General features: G+C 47.9%; 1 protein-coding gene across 2 annotated transcripts in view; it reads right to left on the bottom strand.

Annotated features, from left to right (window-relative positions):
- The window catches only part of uqcc1 (ubiquinol-cytochrome c reductase complex assembly factor 1), a 117,857-nt gene extending 98,981 nt beyond the window's left edge, over positions 1-18,876 (bottom strand). For both annotated transcript variants that reach the window (XM_068048635.1, XM_068048636.1), the window contains exon 1: positions 18,697-18,876. In XM_068048635.1, coding sequence (XP_067904736.1) covers positions 18,697-18,714 — 18 coding nt within the window. In that variant the 5' untranslated portion in view covers positions 18,715-18,876. The remainder of the gene's footprint in view (positions 1-18,696) is intronic.
- Between the last annotated feature and the right edge of the window lie 524 nt (positions 18,877-19,400).

Raw genomic sequence — 19,400 nt, 5'->3', positions numbered from 1 at the left:
TTCCCAACCTTCTGAATGAAGAAATTTCTTATCTCAGTCCTAAATGATCGACTCCTTATCCTGAGATTGTGCCCCCATGTTCCAGGTTCCCCAGCCTGGGGAAATAACCTCTCAGTGTCTACCCTGTCAAGCCCCTTTAGAATTTTGTATGTTTCAATGAGATCACTGCTCATTCATCTAAACTCCAGAGTTAAGGCCCAACTTAGTCTATCATAGGACAACCCTCTTACCCCAGGAACCAATGCAGGGAACCTTTGCTATCCTGCCTCCAAGGCAAGTACATCCTTCCTTAAAAACTGCACGCAGTCCTCCAGGTGTGGTCTCACCGAAGCCCTATACAAATGAAGCAAGGATTCCTTGTTCTTGTATTCCAATCCCCTTGCAATAAAGGCCAATATGCCATTTGCCTTCCTAATTGCTTGCTGTACCTGCAGTCCCACAATGTGGTTATAAATTTCTTCTGTTCTGCAGAGTTCAATACAAGGCTTCAAAAACAACTATCCAGCAAAGGCACACAACCAAATTTCAGTCGCCAGCTTGTTTATGTCAAATGCATTAAATGCTTCAGGCTACATGGCTCATGCATTTCCAGTAATGAAGCCACATCCCTTATGCTCTCCATTTTGAAGAATGGAAAGTGTTTACAGAAGCAGAAGAAAAGGCTTGAGCGAGTAGACTCAAAACTGTTTGTTCCATTGCTACGGCAACACAATCATCAGTTCAAACGCAAGCCAAATTGAAGAAAATGCAGACACAAACATTGCACCACGGAATGTCCTTGTAAACCAATCCCATATTTCAGTGGAAAACAATGGGAAGGTGGGAATCAGACAAACATTCATTCCAAAATGCAATTCCAGTGTATTAAAAGGAGGGGGGAAAAGCACACTCTCTCTCAATTCCCATTTACTGCAGATGAACCAACATCTGCCAACAGTCAATCCATTACATCTGAATTGTTCTTCGCGGTTTCTGAGGTCTTCATTCATGACTGACGTCTACTCCTCAAATTAATTTCCACTGATTTCCCCAGGTTATGGACCAACTATGGACGAGGGGGCAGAGAATCTATTTCCATCCTTCTGCCAATGTTGCTCTGGGCCAGTTAGCAGAAGTGCACGAGGGCGCATCCCTTTTCCCTGCGAAGCATTAGATCTTCTCCATAACGATGAGGTTATCAAAAACTCAACAGACTGGGTTCGCAATCCTGCAAACCTATCACTATGGTACTTGTGAGAATCCTTTACAGATTCCAGTACTCCCTGAAACACGCATGTTATTTAAAGTGAGCCTCATTTTGCCATCACATACTGTTGTGAAACACCTCTTTCTCCTCCATCCAGCTGTACCAACCAGAGACAAACAGGACCCGAGAGTAAACTTACTCAGTCATCATAAAACCAGCAGCACCAATTATGGAGAATAGTAGCCCCTTCATATCTAAGAGGCAAGTTTACCACTTTCCTGTTTTCATGAGAAAAGGGGCACAATTCTGGAAATATGATCCCACAAACTTCAGTAAAAACCACACTGGATCTCAAGTGAAAATCGGAATGTTACTCATTCAGTTGCTGTAAATCTCTAGTCCCCACACGTCCTTAGAATTCCCCAAAATAACATTAGTATTCTTCTGCAATGATAGCACAGTAACTTCACTGTTTCCAATCAGTATCATTTCCAGCTCTGCTGTTAAATGTCATCAGCATGGCTTTCATTTTACTGAGACCATGGTATATCTGCACATATTTAAAAATTACAGATAGCAGAAAGGGCACATAAAGCCACAAGTTAATCAAGAGATTCCAGCAGCATCCAGAAACCACTTGAACATCATTCTCTACAGTCTTATTGCCCATTCCTGATCACCGAGCTCGACGTAGCTTTTCCACAACAGTTTCTAGGTCATGTACCGATGAGCAAATTTGCATTTCCGTCTCAGTCCCAGAGAGAAACTTCAGGATCTCATTTAAAAATTACCATTCAACAAGAATTGATTATGATGAACTTTAATCAAATACAGTTTTAAAATTAAAAGCTTCCAGCAAATGTTGTAGAACAATGCCAGAAAAAACTGGCAGGGAACAGTGTGTGACTTGCATTTGATATATTACCACAACACATCTCTCAAACATCTGAAAGCATTTTGAACCCGTCTTTTGGATGAGACATTAAACAAGAGAACTCTGTCTGCTCTCAGATCTGACACTAAAACAGATTATCTGGCCATTATCACATCACTGTTTGTGGGAGCTTGCTGTGCACAAATTGGCTGCCGTATTTCCTACAACAGTGACTATTGCTTCAAAATGAACTTATTGGCTGAGGTTGTGAAAGGCGCGATATAAATGTGTTTTTTTTTTAAACCTACAATGAATTACTTTTTGGAGTGCAGTGCCTTATGTAGGCAAACCTGGCAGCCAACAGCAAGACATCACTGTCCATTTCTGTTGGCTTTGGTTGAAAGATGAACATTGGCCCAGACACCAGAATTCCCTCCTCTTTGAGCTGCGCCATGGAATGTTTTAATATCCACCTGAACAAAGCAGACAGAACCGTATCCAAATGTCAGCACCTCCAGGCATGCAACACTTCCTCCGTACTGTGCTGGAGTCAGCTTCAATTGCATGTTTGGGGTGGAAGTTGAATGCAGAACTCTGAGTCACAGGTAGAGGTGGTGCCAACTGAGCCTCGTTGCCGAAGTTAGAAAGACAATTATAAGTGGAGGCAGAATTCACTAGTAAAGCAATGTTATCTATGGTGCGGCATGTCAATTTAACTACCTCAAGAATCAGTTACTCCTCCTAGGTGCCTCTTGTTTTTAGCCCATTACTTTTCTGACTGAGAGACTTGATGCAGATGCTGACCAACAATCAGCACCACATCTGTTAAGAGTGAATTCCCTCTGAAGCGGATATATACACCAAAAAGCACATCCTGTTTGCGTGTGTACATGATATGTTGGATGTACTTCTGGCTCTCTATCCCCACATCCCCAATGCCCATGTTAGCTCCCTTTAAATTGGCAAGATCAGAAGAAATGTTTTTACAGAGTTGTTCTGATCTGGAATGTGCTGCCTGAAAGGGTGGTGGAAACAGACTCAATAGTAGCTTTTAAAAAGGAATTGAAGGGCATAAATTTTCAGGTCTATGGGAAAGAGCAGGGGTGTGAGACTAATTGGATAGCTCTTTCAAAGAGCCAGCACAGGCATGATGGGCTGAATGGCCTCCTTCTGGCCTGGACAATTCTATGTTGAACATGAGTTTGAAAGAGAGTCTGGATAATGAAATCAATTTACTCAGAAACCCAAACAGTTATGTCTAACCAATCAACATAGTTAATTCCCAATGTCTACTTTACTGTTGATTCTCCAATGTGATACTGGGGGGGGGGGGCGGTTCCAAATGATTGAATTAGGAGGACAACTTGCATAAATTTAGCTGGTTTTGCATTGAACATAGAAGATTGAGGGATGATCTGATTGAGGTGCTTAAGGTGTTAAATGGATAGTGTAGCTAGAGAGAAACTATTCCCTCTGATGGAGGAGAGCAGGAACGACAGTGCTGTATCTCTAAACTAAACTAAAAATATTAATGACGAAGATCTTGGTGTACAGGGCACAATTTCAAAGTTTGCGGATGATACGAAACTTGGAAGCATTGTGAACTGTGAGGACAATGTAGAACTTCAAAAGGTCATAGACAAATTGGTGGAATGGGCAGACAAGTGGCAGATGAAGTTCAATGCAGAGAAATGTGAAGTGATATATTTTGGTAGGAAGAACATGGAGAGACAATATAAAATACAGGGTACATTTCTAAAGGAGGTGCAGGAGCAGAGGGACCTGGGTGTATATGTGCATAAATCATTGAAGGAGGCAGGACAAGTTGAGAGAGCAGTTAATAAAGCATACAGTCTCCTGGGCTTTATGTTTAGTTTAGAGATACAGCACTGAAACAGGCCCTTCGGCCCACCGAGTCTGTGCCGACCATCAACCACCCATTTATACTAATCCTACACTAATCCCATATTCCTTCCACATCCCCACCTGTCCCTATATTTCCCTACCACCTACCTATACTAGGGGCAATTTATAATGGCCAATTAATCTATCAACCTGCAAGTCTTTGGCATGTGGGAGGAAACCGGAGCACCCGGAGGAAACCCACGCAGACACAGGGAGAACTTGCAAACTCCACACAGGCAGTACCCAGAATTGAACCCGGGTCGCTGGAGCTGTGAGGATGCGGTGCTAACCACTGCGCCGCCCTATTTATTAATAGGGGCATACAGTACAAGAACAAGGAGGTTATGTTGAACTTGTATAAGACACTGCTTTGGCCTCAGCTGGAATATTGCGTCCAGTTCTGGGTGCTGCACTTTAAGAAGGATGCAAAGGCGTTAGAGGGGATGCAGAAAAGATTCACGAGAATGGTTCCGGGGTGAGGAACTTCAGTTATGAAGATAGATTGGAAAACTTGGGTCTGTTTTCCTTGAAGAGAAGGCTGTGAGATTTAATAGAGGTATTCAAAATCATGAGGGGTATGGGCAAAATATATATGGAGAAACTGTTCCCAATTGTGAAAGGATCAAGAACGAGAGGGCACAGATTTAAAGCAATTGGTAAAAGGAGCAAAAGCAAAATGACGAAAAACTTTTTCATGCAGCGAGTGGTTAAGGTCTGGAATACACTGCCTGAGAGTGTGGTGGAGGCAGGGGCAGGTTCAATTGAAGCATTCAAAAGGGAATTAAACTATAATAGGAAAAGGAAGAATATGCAGGGTTACGGAGAAGGCAGGGAGTGGCACTAAGCGAAATGCTCATTTGGACACGATGGGATGAACTGCCTCCTTCTGCACTGTAACAATTCTGTGATTATGATTCATCACATCTTTCAAGGCGTTTCACACAAAAAGAATCACTTCAAAATATAGGCAAGCACAGCAGTCGTTCTGTGCAAAACAAGATCCCGCAAACAACCCCGAGATGAGGAAAGAAAGTTGGCCAGGGGATTGGCAGAACTGGGGCAGCACAGTGGCGCAGTGGTTAGCACCGCAGCCTCACAGCTCCAGCGACCCGGGTTCAATTCTGGGTACTGCCTATGTGGAGTTTGCAAGTTCTCCCTGTGTCTGCGTGGGTTTCCTCCGGATGCTCCGGTTTCCTCCCACATGCCAAAGACTTGCAGGTTGATAGGTTAATTGGCCATTATAAATTGCCCCTAGTATAGGTATGTGGTAGGGAAATACATAGGGACAGGTGGGGATGTGGTAGGAATATGGGATTAGTGCAGGATTAGTATAAATGGGTGGTTGACAGTTGGCACAGACTCGGTGGGCCGAAGGGCCTGTTTCAGTGCTGTATCTCTAAAAAAAAAAAAAAAAACTCCCTGCCTTTCCTCAAATAGAGCCATGGGGTCTTCGGCGTCCACTTGAAACAGCATCCGAAGCAGAGCACAATTCAGCTCGTCAAATAGTCATTACCGTCTACATTGAAAAAGGTTAGCCATTCCTGATTGCGTCTTCGGATAAATCTTCAATGGAGAATAGTTCTGGGATAACCAAAAATATAGGCCAGCACCAGCTTTGGAAAAAAAAATGTTCTGTTGGGCAAGTGGATTAAGGAATGACATATTCACGGATACCACATCATTTCTTATATAGCCTTTTCCACAATGAATTACTATGCATTTTAAAGAAATTACTACCCTCTCAAATATTTTTTCTCCCTCACAGAAGCACTTGAATATTTATTTTACAATTTTCCATCAGCCTTTCTTCCCCCTTAAACACATTTTAGCTCTTAAAATCATCTCTCCACCTTCTTACACTCTGCACTTTGTCTGACTTTCCCCAGTTAACTTAAGACATTTGTCCTTTAGTTTTTGCTCATCTTTTCTCTTCATCCTCAATCTCTTTGCTGAGATGTCTGCTCATCTTATTTGCAGTTCACAGCTTCTTTCAGATATGTGCTTGTCTGCTAGCAACAACCTGTTCCTGCCATCAGTGAGAATTTTAATCAACCGCGCCAGTGCACACATTGTTCAAAATCTCTCTGATTCCATGGACTGGGAGGCACATCGTCCTTTCACTGCCAAGATCACTCACCCAGACTGAAAACCCCTCCTTGCTAGGTTCTAATGCGTAATGGGTTCAGGTCAGTCTTGAGTCAGCTCTCGCTGATCAGAGAGATCAGTGAAAAAAACTCTCTCTCAAACGGTGCATCACACAAATAGCAATGTCTACAGGAAGTGGAGTTCTCACACAGGTGTGGGATGTTACGAGCTCACAGGACAACAGTCTTGCTTGTACTGTGTCTTTATTGAACTGCCTTCTGATGGATGCCTGCAGAGTGCCTCATGGTACAGGTCACATGAATACGGCAAGCCAGCGGCACATTAGCACAATATTGCATTTCTCTCCCAAACATCCCCTGTTCATACAAAAAACCCACAAAATTTGGCTGCATCATTTTCACTCACTTACCCACTATGCACACAACTGTTCTCATGCATTAGCAGTTTGTTATTCTCGTCTGTCTCTGCACATGCATTGCACACAGTCTTGAAATCGTGCAGGTCTCTTCATGGCGCGTGTGCACGTTGTCGTTCATCTGAGTGATTTTCCTTCTCTGGGAGTGTCACCTCCGTGTCATTTGTTGCCGCTGTAATTGTTGTTGTTCCATTTTGGTTGTTGGGGTGCTGTGGAGCTCCGGGACTGATGGTTGATCTGCGCTCTGTGTAGTTGTTGAGTTCACATCTTCCTGATCGGCCGTCTACAGTGAAGGAACAGTTTCTCCAGTTGTGTGTATGTGCCTGCGGTTGCGATGGTATATCTGGTCATTCACTTCCACTTCGTACGATCAATGTGACAATTGCTGTACACAGGTCCCAAACTGCCACTGGGGCTGACTCTTGTTGAGAGCATTGGAGGTTTGTGCCCTGACTGGCTCTCCAATGCTTAATTCTGGCAATGATTTGGCTGTTTTGTCAAAATGAAATTTGGCTTTCTGCCATTTCATCTTGATTTTGTCACTCATGCCTGTTACTACTTCTGGCTTCAGTCGCTTTTTTGCTATTGGAAGAGTGGTTTGGGTGCGGCGTGATATCAGTCTTTGTACTGGACGACTTTCCATGCCTTCGGTAGGTGTGTTTCTCCACTCGAGGATTGTCTTGTATATATCTGTGCTGGATTTTCTTTCTTTCTTTATGAGATGATTTTCACTGCCACCTCAGCCTTTCCATTGGACTGGGGATAGTGTGGAGATGATGTATGGTGTTGAATTTCCCAATCCTTTATGAAGTGGCTGAATTCTTCACTCGTGAACTGAGGGCCATTGTCACTCATCACAATATCTGGAATGCTGTAACAACTGAAGTGTGCTTTCAGGCATTCTACAATCTCACCGGTAGACTTTGAAGGCAGCTAGTCTACTTCCCAGTAGAATAGCAGTCTATAACGACAAGATAATCAGTCCCTGCGAGAGTGAAGAGGTCTACTCCCAGCTTCATCCATGGTCTGTCTGGGATGTCATGGGTCATCAGCAGCTCTTTAGCTTGCTTAGCTTGGTACTCGTTACATGCACTGCATTGGCTGATGTGGTCCTTGATTTCATTGCTCATGTTTGGCCAGTAGAGCACTTCTCTTGACTTCCTCAGACTTGACTCAATTCCTTGGTGGTTTGCATGGATGCGCTTTAGCATCTCTCCTCTCAACTCTTTAGGGATACTGACTATTTCCTTTGTACACGATGCCATCTTGGGCTGTCAATTCATCTCTGTATGCCCAGTATGCTCATGATTCAACACTACTTCTTGCAACACTTGGAGAGTTACATCTTGTTGGATAGTTTGCTTGATTTGAGCAAGACGCTTGTCTGTCAGATTCAATGTCTCTGCTCGGTTGATGACATCCAGAGCAAGTCGAACTGCAGCTTCACGTTGGATCTGGATGATTTCATACTGTTGTAGCATCCACCACTTTCTTCATAGGGGTGCTGCTCTCGACAGCATGTCAGCGATGTACATCTGTTTCCCTTGCTTGCATGTCACATCCAGACGATATCTCTAACCAGAATAACATTCTTTGCAGCCGCTTTGAAGCACACTTGAGGACAATGCTTTGAAGTGGCTTGTGGTCGGACTTGACTGTCACTTTGTCTCTTCCAAGTAGGTCTTGATTAAAATGTTCACAACAAAGACAATGGTCAGGCACACTTTGTTGATCTGAGCATATCGTCATTCCATTTGTGTTAACGCCCTGGATGCAAATGCAACCGGTTGTTCTTGCTGCATTAAGGTTGCTCCAAATCTTGTCTTGCTGGCGTTACACTGCAGGGTGACTTCATCATTTACGTCCTAGTATTTCAGCACTGGCATTGCCGTCACTAGTTACTTGACGTTAGTGAACGCTGCTTCTTGTTGTGTCCCAATACCACTGCACGTCCTTGGCAGTGAGTAGGCGTAATGGTTCACACCGACAAATTGGGCAGGAATTTTGCTTAATAGCTGACGAAACCAACAAATCGTTGCACTGCTTTTACATCTGTTGGTCGCCACATCGCCTCTCCTGCTCTCACCTTTTCAGGATCCGGGCGAAGGCCTTTTGTTGTCAGTACATGACCCATGTTCTTGACTTTGGGCATCTTTAATTGCAATTTTTTCTTGTTCAGCTTCAGGTTCATCTGGCGAGCTCTGTCCAGCTGTCATACTAGATTTTGATTGTGGTCAGCAATGACTTCTTCCATTGTGTCCCATCCACAAACTAGCAGATCATCCACTATAGCTTCCACTCCGGGAAAATCACTAACTATCTCATGCTGTCTGCGTTGATGCTCCTCTGGAGCCGTGGAAATGCCAAACGGCATGCGCAACCATCTGTATCTCCTGAACAGTGTCCAGAATGTAGTTAGAAAGCTGCTGCTTTCATCCAGCTTCAATCGCCAGTTACCATCCTTCGCATCTAGGGAAGTGCAGATTTTTGCCTTTGCAAGTTGTGGCAAAATTCCTTCGATGGTTGGCGTGGGGGTAGAGAGATCTCTTCAGAGCTTTATTTAGATCCTTTGGGTCCATGCATACTCTCAGCTTTCCAGGTTGTTCCCCTGCTACTCATCCATTCTGTAGGGGTTGTCACTTTCTTGATTACTCCCTTCTTTTCTAGCTCTTCTATTTTGTCTGTCAGTCTTGAGGGCAGTGGAACTTTCCTCAGCAGATGCTGAATTGGTCTTACCCTCTCATCTACTGCAAGATGATATTCTTCAGAACATCCTAAACCTGTAAACACATCGTTGTACTCCTCTAGGATTTGTTCCGCGGTCAATGGTTTAGTGTGCTGCGAGATGCGGCAAATCTCTTTTTGCACGTTGAGGGTTACTAGTCCAAACTTTAGACTTGCTTCAGCTGAGATGAGTGGCTTTTGCTTGCCGTCTATGATCTAGAACTCCAGATCTTCGTTCTTGTCACTGCATTGGGCTCGCGGAGTAATTTGCCCTCTTGGCACTAGTATGGTGCCATCATATAGCCTCAACCTTACTTTCGAAGGCTTCATTTTTGGATCGCCATGTTGAGTCACTTCACACAGGTATGTGCAGGTCATGATGTTGCAGGACGCACTGGTGTCTGACACTTCGTGTTGACTTGATATTCTCCTTCTGCAGTCATCATTCCAACAGTCACAAACCATTTATCACTTATCGATCTGTCTGAACCAACCTGTTGTATGGTGTATAGCGATTCATCAGAATCTTCAGCTCATATCTCTCCAGTGGCCATCTGTACCTGCTTGTTGTGCTCCCTTCTAGCCAAACATGTGTGTGCAAAATGATTCGGTTTCTTACAGTGAGAACACTGTTTTTCCCACACTGGACATGCCTCCTTTTCCTGTGCGTAACGTCCTCTGCAGTATTTTCATCCTGCCCTTTGCCCGTGAACTTTCTGTCCTTTCGGCCTGGAATGTCTATCAGCATAATGCAAGGCCTGGTCTGTTCTGCCATGAATATGCTCCAGCTGCTTATTTACAACCTCAGCGCTTCTGCACGTCAATCGCTTTCCTAAGAGTACGTTTCTCCTCTCTCAGTGGACATGCGCTCACTGCGGGATCTCTTAAGCCTAATACAATCCTGGCTTTAATTAGATCGTCTTTTAGATGCACAAATTCACAGGATTCTGCGAGCTGTGTTAATGCAATCACATATTGATCAATTGTCTGTGTTTACCGTGGAGGTGGTCATGGAAGCTAGTGAGTTCAAGGGAGGGAACAGCGATATCCTGGAGCATATCAACATTACAAAAGAGGAGGTGTTGGCGGTTTTGAAGCACATTAAGGTGGATAAATCCCCAGGGCCTGACCAGGTGTATCCTAGGATGCTATGGGAAGTAAAGGAGGAGATTGCTGGGGCCCTGGCAGAGATTTTTGTATCATCGTTAGCCACGGGTGAGGTACCGAAAGACTGGAGGATAGCTAATGGTGTGCCTTTATTTAAGAAGGGCAGCAGGGATAAGCCAGGGAACTACAGGCCGGTGAGCCTTACATCAGTGGTGGGAAGTTATTGGAAGGGATTCTGAGAGACAGGATTTATATGCATTTGGAAAGGCAAGGTCTGCTGGGAATAGTCAGCATGGCTTTGTGTGTGGGAAATCATGTCTCACAATTTGATTGAGATTTTCGAGGAGGTGACCAAGAGGATTGACGCGGGCAGGGCGATGGACGTTGACTACATTGCATTTAGCAAGGCCTTTGACACGGTCCCGCATGGTAGGCTGGTCCAGAAGGTTCGAACACATGGGATCCAGGGTGAGCTAGCAAATTGGATACAAAATTGGCTTGGTGATAGAAGGCAGAGGGTGGTAGTGGAGGGTTGTTTTTCAGATTGGAGGCCGGTGACCAGTGGTGTGCCGCACGGTGCTGGGCCCTCTGTTTGTCATATATATTAATGACTTGGATGTGAATGTAAGGGGCATGATTAGTAAGTTTGCAGATGACACCAAAATTGGTGGTATAGTGGACAGTGAAGAAGGTTGTCTATGGTTACAACAGGATATAGATCAACTGGGAAAGTGGGCAAGGGATTGGCAAATGGAATTTAACACACACGAGCAAAGTGATGCATTTTGGGAAGTTAAACCAGGGCAGGACATATACAGCGAATGGCAGGGCCCTGGGGAATGTTGTTGAGCAGAGAGACCTTGGGGTGCAAGTACATAGTTCCCTGAAAGTGGCAACATAGGTAGACAGGGTGGTGAAGAAGGCGTATGGCATGCTTGCCTTCATCGGCCGAGGCATCGAGTACAAGAGTTACAGTTGTACATAATGTTGGTTAGGCTGCATTTGGAGTACTGTGTGCAGTTCTGGTCGCTGCACTACAGGAAAGATGTGATTAAGCTAGAGAGGGTGTAGAAAAGATTCACAAGGATGTCGCCTGGTTTGGAGGGCTTGAGGCTGGGTCTGTTTTCCCTGGAGCGAAGGAGGCTGAGAGGGGACATGATAGAGGTATATAAAATTATGAGAGGCATAGATAGGGTAGATAGCCAGAGTCTGTTTCCCATGGTAGGGATGACTAAAACTAGAAGGCATAGATTTAAGGTGAGAGGGAGGAGGTTTAAAGAGGATCAAAGGGGTAAATTTTTCACACACAGAATTGTGGGTATCTGGAATGGGCTGCCAGAGGAGGTGGTGGAGGCAGGAACAGTAGCAACATTTAAGGGGCATCTGCACAGGTACTTAAATGAGCAAGGCATTGAGGGACATGGAATTAATGCAGGCAGGTGGGATTAGTATAGATAGGCATTATGGTCGGCATGGACACGGTGGGCCGAAGGGCCTGTTTCTATGCTGTACGACTCTATGACTCTTTCACCTTAGGCCATAATATTGAACACATACTGTTCATAAGTTACGTTCACTTGGGGTTCAAAGCGTGCCTTCAAAGCTTTCAAAATTTCTGCTGTCCATTTCTTTTGTTCTTCAGAGAGATTTAGGGTGGAATACATTTTGTAACAGTCTCTCCCCAACAGTGATAAAAGTGTACCTACTCGTAGCTGCTCTAGTTTGTTAATTTAATGTCACAATTTTGTAATTTTGCCATTGCAAGTGGATAAACTGCCAGCTCTGTTTCAGACCATCTTTCATTTCGACTGGCACTGGGAGAGAATGATTTGCAGCCATTGTGTCTTACCCAGTGCTTTCAGCACTTCTTTGTTCCTTTTCTGTGGCTTTTAGCAGCTCTGAACATTCCTGTAGCTGTTCCCACAGCTTTCAGTAGCTGTGCTTCTATACAGCTCTTCAACACTCAGTCTTAGCTCCACTGACACCACGTTACGAGCGCACAAGACAAGAGGCTTGCTTGCACTGTGTCTTTATTGAATTGCCTTGTTGTGGATGCCTGCAGTGAGTGCCTCATGGTAGAGGTCACATGACTACGGCAAACCAGGAGGCACATTAGTATAGTATTGCATTTCTCTCCCAAACACATGATGCTCTCCAGAGATTGGGGTTGTATATAGAGGGAGCTTTACTCGACTCCTAACTAAACTAGAGCCAGACGCTAACATCGAAATGAAAAGGTCTTCTGTTTCCCAGCGCTAACGCACTTCACTTTGCTAAGCAAAAATATTCACTTAAAACATTGAAGCAAAATTCTTTAAACATCTGAACAGAATTCAGTTGGGGAAATTCAAACATTAAGTGAACTGTGCCAATCTGGATTTGCGGGACAGTGGTGAGGATTGTTTTGACAAGCATATACATATTATGTACATATTATTGACAGTACAAAGAATTACAGTTAAAGTTAGGGGAACAAATTCAGCTCCTTTACCCCATGCATAATATGGAAAAGTGACTGTGAAACTTGTGAATGGTGTAGCCAATGCCTAGAGTACTTCAGGGAAAACACACAAAATGTAAAACACGCTTTGTTTGGAAAAAATGAAAGCAGTTTCATCCTATTCCTTGTTAAAAAAAAACTATTTTTACTTTTACTTTTTCCTTTACTTCTCAGTTATTTCAGCAGTAACAAAGCACTGATCAACAGAAGAAAAGAACTTGCATTTCTAAAGTACCCAATGCATTTTACAGCCAATGTGGAACTTTGACCTCGCCCCTCCCTATCTCTAATCTCCTCCAGCTCTATGATACCCCAAGATCTCTGTGCTCCTCAATTCTGGCCTCTTGTGCATCCCTGATTTTAATCACTTCACCATTGGTGGTCGTGCCTTCAGTTGCCTAGGCCCTAAGCTCTGGAATTCCTTCCCTAAATCTCCCTGCCTCTCTCTCCTCCTTGAAGACACTCCTTAAAAACCTGCCTCTTTGACCAAGCTTTTGGTCAAAGGGATGAGTGATCAGAGTGGTCAAGTGTAAAGGGAACAAGCTAGATGGAAAAAGCAGAAAGGCTTAAGCTCCACAGGCTAGAGAGGCGACTGTTAAGGGGGAATCACACTGAGGTATATAAAATATTACAAGTTCCATAAAAAGCAAAATCCAGGGTATTTCATGATCCGTCAGGTCAATGGGATAAATTTAAATTAGTGAAAGGCAAGATAGATACTGAAGGCATAAACTCTGGGAATAAGCTACCAGCTCTTGTAGCAGAGCTAAATACAACCCAGGCACTCAAAATGCAGTTACATAGCATTTACAGCCCAAAAACACACCATTTGGCCCAAAGGGTCTATGCTGGTATTTATGCTCTACGAGTCTCCTCTCACCCCTCTTCATCTAATCCCAGCCACACATCCTTCTATTCCTTTCTCATGTGTTTATCCAGCTTCCACTTAAATGTATCTATGCTATTCACCTCTATCACTTCCTGTGGCAGCCAGTTCCATTCTCATCACTTTCTGGGTAAAGAAGTTTCTCCTGAATTCTCATAGAATCATAGAATGGTTACAGCACAAGAGGCGGCCATTGTGCCTATCCTGGCTCTCTGCAAGAGCAATTCACCTAGTCCCACTCCCCCGCCTTTCCCTCGTGATCCCGCAAATTTTTTCTCTTCAGTTAATTATCCAGTTCTCTTTTGAAGGCCTGGATTGAATCTGCCTCCACCACACTCTCAGGCAATGCATTCCAAATCCTAACCACTCGCTGCATATAAATGTTTTTCTTCATGTCGCTGTTGCTTCTTTTGCCAATCACCTTTAATCGGTGTTCTGTGGTTCTGGATCCTTCGGCCAATGGGGACAGTTTCTCTCTATCTACTCTGCCCAGACACCTCAATTTTGAGCACCTCTATCAAATCTCCTCTCAATCTTCTCTACTTCCAACAGCTCCAACTTCTCCAACCTATCCACATATCTGAAGTCACTCATCCCTGGAACCATTCTCATGAACCTCTTCTGCACCCTCTCCAAAGCCTTCATATTCTCCATTGGATTCATTAGAACCTAACTTATATTTATGACCCCTAGTTCTGGACTCCCCACAACGTCTACCCTATCAAACCCATAATTTTAAATATCACTGTTCCTTCACTGTCGCTGGGTCAAAATCCTGGAACTCCCTCCCGAACAGCACTGTGGATGTACCTACACCACAGGGACTACAGTAGTTCAAGAAGGCAGCTCACCACCACCTCCACAAGAGCAATTAGGGATGGTCATTTGCATAACTTAAAGCAATTGAAAAAGAACTTGTGTTTATATAGCACCTTTTTACGCCCACAGAATACCTCCAGGTATTTTACAAACAAGGGTCACTGTTCTGCAGGCAAACACATAGGGCAAAGCGTGTTTAACTAACTTACTTGGGTTTTTTGATGAGGTAACGCAGAGGGTTGATGAGGATAATGCAGCTGATGTGGTGTACATGGACTTCCAAAAGACATCTGATATAGTGCCACACAACAGGCTTGTCAGCAAAGTTAGAGCCCATGGAATAAACAGAACAGTAGCAGCATGGACATGAAATTGGCTGAGTGACAGGAAACAGAGAGTAACTGGGAATGTCTGTTTTTCAGACTTGAGGAAGGCATATAATGGGGTTCCCTAGGGGTCGGTGTTAGGACCCCTGCTTTTCTTGATCTATATTAATTGGGTGTAGAGGGCACAATTTCAAAATTTGTGGATGACACAAACTTGGAGGTATTGTGAACTGTGAAAGGGAGAGTGATAGACTTCAACAGGACAAAGACAAGCTGGTGGAATGGTCAGACATGTGGCAGATGAAAATTAATGCAGTAAAGTGTGAAGTGATTCATTTTGGTAGGAACAATGAGGAGTGGTAATATAAATTAAAAGATACAATTCTAAAGGGGGTGCAGGAGCAGAGGGACCTGAAACATATGTGCACAAATCATTGAAGGTTGAAGGGCAGGTTGAGAAAGTAGTTAATAAAGCATATGGAATCCTGGACTATATAAATCAGGGCAGAAGTTATGATAAACCTGTATAAAACATTGGTTTGGCCTCAACTAGGGTACTGTGTCCAGTTCTGGGCACCACGCTTTCAGAGGGATGTTAAGGCTTTAGAAAGGGTGCAGAAAAGATTCACGAGAATGGTTCCAAGGATGAGGAACTTGTTAGGTTGCAGAAGCTGGGCCTGTTTGTGTTGGAGAAGAGGAGATTAAGGGGAGATTTTATAGAGGTGTTCAAAATAATGAGGGGTCAGCACAGAGTAGATAAAGAGAAACTGTTCCTGTTGGCCGAAGGTCAAGAACCAGAGGACAGTGATTTAAAGTGATTGGCAAAAGAAACAGCAGCAACATGAGAACAACTTTTTTATGCAACGAGTGGTTAGGACCTGGAATGCTTTGCCTGTGGTGGAGGCAGGTTCAGTCCAGGCCTTGCACAGCTATAGGGTAAAGGCAGGGAAGCGGGACTAGGCGAGCTGCTCTTGCAGAGTCAGCATAGACACAGCGGGCCAAATGGCATCCTGTAACCATTCTAAGATCCCACAAATAGCAAATGAATAAACAACCAGATAATCTGTTCCTGCTCATGTTAGTTGAAGGAAGAAAGCTGGAGAAGGCACAAGATGAGCTATCCATAATTTCTCTATTAACACTGCTCTGGAACCTGTTATGTTAATCTGAGCAGACAGACTGTTTCATTTCAATGTCTTGTCCAAAAGACAGCAGCTCAAACCCACAACTCAATGTTGATCTTCTACAGTTGTACCAATGCAGTATACACCCAGAGACAAGGATCCCCCCCTCCCTGCCCGTCACTCCCTCCCCTGCCCCTCCTCCTTCCGACCCCGCCTCCTCCTTGCTGCCCTACCCCTCATCCCTCCCTTCCCTCCCCTACCCCTCATCCCCCCGTCCCTCCCCTTCCCTTCATCCCCCCTCTTTCCCTCCCCTATCCTCCATCCCCCCTCCCCTACCCTTCATCCCCCCTCCTTCCCTCCCCTCACCTTCATCCCAACCTCGCCCTCCCCTCCACCCTCATCCCCCCTCACCTACCCTTCATCCCTCCCTCCCCTCCACCCTCATCCCCCCTCACCTACCCTTCATCCCTCCCTCATGCCCTCCCCTTCAGCCTCATCCCCCCTCCTTCCCTCCCCCTCATCCAAACCTCATGCCCTCACCTCCACCCTCAACCCCCTGCTTCCCTCCCCTTGTCCCCCCTCCTTCCCTCCCCTACCCCTCGTTCCCCCTCCTTCCCTCCCCTACCCCTCGTTCCCCCTCCTTCCCTCCCCTACCCCTCGTTCCCCCTCCTTCCCTCCCCTACCCCTCGTCCCCCCTCCTTCCCTCCCCTACCCCTCGTCCCCCCCTCCTTCCCTCCCCTTCGTCCCTCCTCCTTCCAACCCCTACCCCTCGTGCACCCATCCCCTGCCCCTCGTCCCCCCTTCTTCCAACCCCTACCCCTCGTGCACCCCTCCCCTGCCCCTCGTCCCCCCTCCTTCCCTCCCCTACCCCGCGTCCCCCCTCCCCCTCGTCCCCCCCTACTCCTCGTCCCCCCCTACTCCTCGTCCCCCCCTCCTTCCCTCCCCTACACCTCGTCCCCCCCTCCTTCCCTCCCCTACCCCTCGTCCCCCCCTCGTCCCCCCCTCCTTCCCTCCCCCCCCCTCGTCCCCCCCTCCTTCCCCCCCTCCTTCCCTCCCTACCCCTCATCCCCCCCTCCTTCCCTCCCCTACCCCTCGTCCCCCCCTCCTTCCCTCCCCCCCCTCGTCCCCCCTCCTTCCCTCGTTCCCCCTCCTTCCCTCCCCTCCCCTACCCCTCAGTCCCCCCCTTCCCCTACCCCTCATCCCCCCTTCCCTCCCCCTCATCCCCCCCTTCCCTCCCCTACCCCTCGTTCCCCCTCCTTCCCTCCCCTACCCCTCGTTCCCCCTCCTTCCCTCCCCTACCCCTCGTCCCCCCCTCCTTCCCTCCCCTTCGTCCCTCCTCCTTCCAACCCCTACCCCTCGTGCACCCATCCCCTGCCCCTCGTACCCCCTTCTTCCAACCCCTACCCCTCGTGCACCCCTCCCCTGCCCCTCGTCCCCCCTCCTTCCCTCCCCTACCCCTCGTCCCCCCCCTCCTTCCCTCCCCTTCGTCCCTCCTCCTTCCAACCCCTACCCCTCGTGCACCCATCCCCTGCCCCTCGTCCCCCCTTCTTCCAACCCCTACCCCTCGTGCACCCCTCCCCTGCCCCTCGTCCCCCCTCCTTCCCTCCCCTACCCCGCGTCCCCCCTCCCCCTCGTCCCCCCCTACTCCTCGTCCCCCCCTACTCCTCGTCCCCCCCTACTCCTCGTCCCCCCCTCCTTCCCTCCCCTACACCTCGTCCCCCCCTCCTTCCCTCCCCTACCCCTCGTCCCCCCCTCCTTCCCTCCCCCCCCCTCGTCCCCCCCTCCTTCCCTCCCCCCCTCGTCCCCCCCTCGTCCCCCCCTCCTTCCCCCCCTCCTTCCCTCCCCTACCCCTCATCCCCCCCTCCTTCCCTCCCCTACCCCTCGTCCCCCCCTCCTTCCCTCCCCCCCCTCGTCCCCCCTCCTTCCCTCGTTCCCCCTCCTTCCCTCCCCTCCCCTACCCCTCAGTCCCCCCTTCCCCTACCCCTCGTCCCCCCTTCCCTCCCCCTCATCCCCCCCTTCCCTCCCCTACCCCTCGTTCCCCCTCCTTCCCTCCCCTACCCCTCGTTCCCCCTCCTTCCCTCCCCTACCCCTCGTCCCCCCCTCCTTCCCTCCCCTTCGTCCCTCCTCCTTCCAACCCCTACCCCTCGTGCACCCCTCCCCTGCCCCTCGTCCCCCCTCCTTCCCTCCCCTACCCCGCGTCCCCCCTCCCCCTCGTCCCCCCTCCCCCTCGTCCCCCCTTACCCCTCGTCCCCCCTACTCCTCGTCCCCCCCTCCTTCCCTCCCCTACACCTCGTCCCCCCCCTCCTTCCCTCCCCTACCCCTCGTCCCCCCCTCCTTCCCTCCCCCCCTCGTCCCCCCTCCTTCCCTCCCCCCCTCGTCCCCCCTCCTTCCCTCCCCTCCCCTACCCCTCAGTCCCCCCCTTCCCCTACCCCTCGTCCCCCCTTCCCCTCCCCTTCCCCTCATCCCCCCCTTCCCCTCATCCCCCCCTTCCCCTCACCCCCCCTTCCCTCCCCTACCCCTCACCCCCCTCCTTCCCTCCCCTACCCCTCGTCCCCCCTCCTCCCCTACCCCTCGTCCCCCCTCCTCCCCTACCCCTCGTCCCCCCTCCTCCCGTACCCCCTCCTCCCCTACCCCTCGTCCCCATTCCTTCCCTCCACTACCCCTCACCCCCCCCCCTCCTAAACCCTCATCCCCCTCCTTCCCTCCCTTTTCCCTCTCACTCACCAGGCGGTGGCCGCTCATCCCCCCCGCGGGTCTCTCCCTGACCTTACTCTCTCCCTGTTTCCGGCTCCTTCGTTGTCCTCAAATCTCATTCCGTCCCTGGACCGGAAACGGTCCGTCCCGCTCTCCGCTGCGGGCCACCCTGCGAAACCCGCAGCAAACGTTCCGCCCGGCAATCCGCACAGCACCAGTGAGAGTGAGGCTGGCCTGGGCGGGGCTGGGCGGTGTTGTCCTGGGGGCGGGGCTGGACTGGGCGGGGCTGGGCGGTGTTGTCCTGGGGGCGGGGCTGGACTGGGCGGGGCTGGGCGGTGTTGTCCTGGGGGCGGGGCTGGTTTGCCTGTCACTCCCAAATGCTGTGAAGCTCCTCACTCACACACAATGCTGCACCCTGACACTCTCCTCTTCTAACCATTCCTATAACTGTTTGCCATTGTTCAACCATTGGTTAAACTACTTTATTTTAAATTTCTATAATGAATATTCCTCTTAAAAAATTATGTGTTAATTCATTGAATTGTATTTGCATAGTTGCCCACTCAAGAGTAGGGTAACGTTAAGAGTGGGATTAATGGTCAAAAAGAGTGAGAGATCACAAAACCCTTTAAACGTGAACTGTTTTTAAGATTAAAATAGACTAAAATTCTAAACCGGAGTATTCCTGCAATAAAAAACTGAAACGTTAACCCTGATTTTCTCTCTACGGATGC

The sequence above is a fragment of the Heterodontus francisci genome, chromosome 16, assembly GCF_036365525.1.
Source record: "Heterodontus francisci isolate sHetFra1 chromosome 16, sHetFra1.hap1, whole genome shotgun sequence".
Taxonomy (NCBI): domain Eukaryota; kingdom Metazoa; phylum Chordata; class Chondrichthyes; order Heterodontiformes; family Heterodontidae; genus Heterodontus; species Heterodontus francisci.
This window is presented reverse-complemented; position numbering and strand designations above follow the sequence as displayed.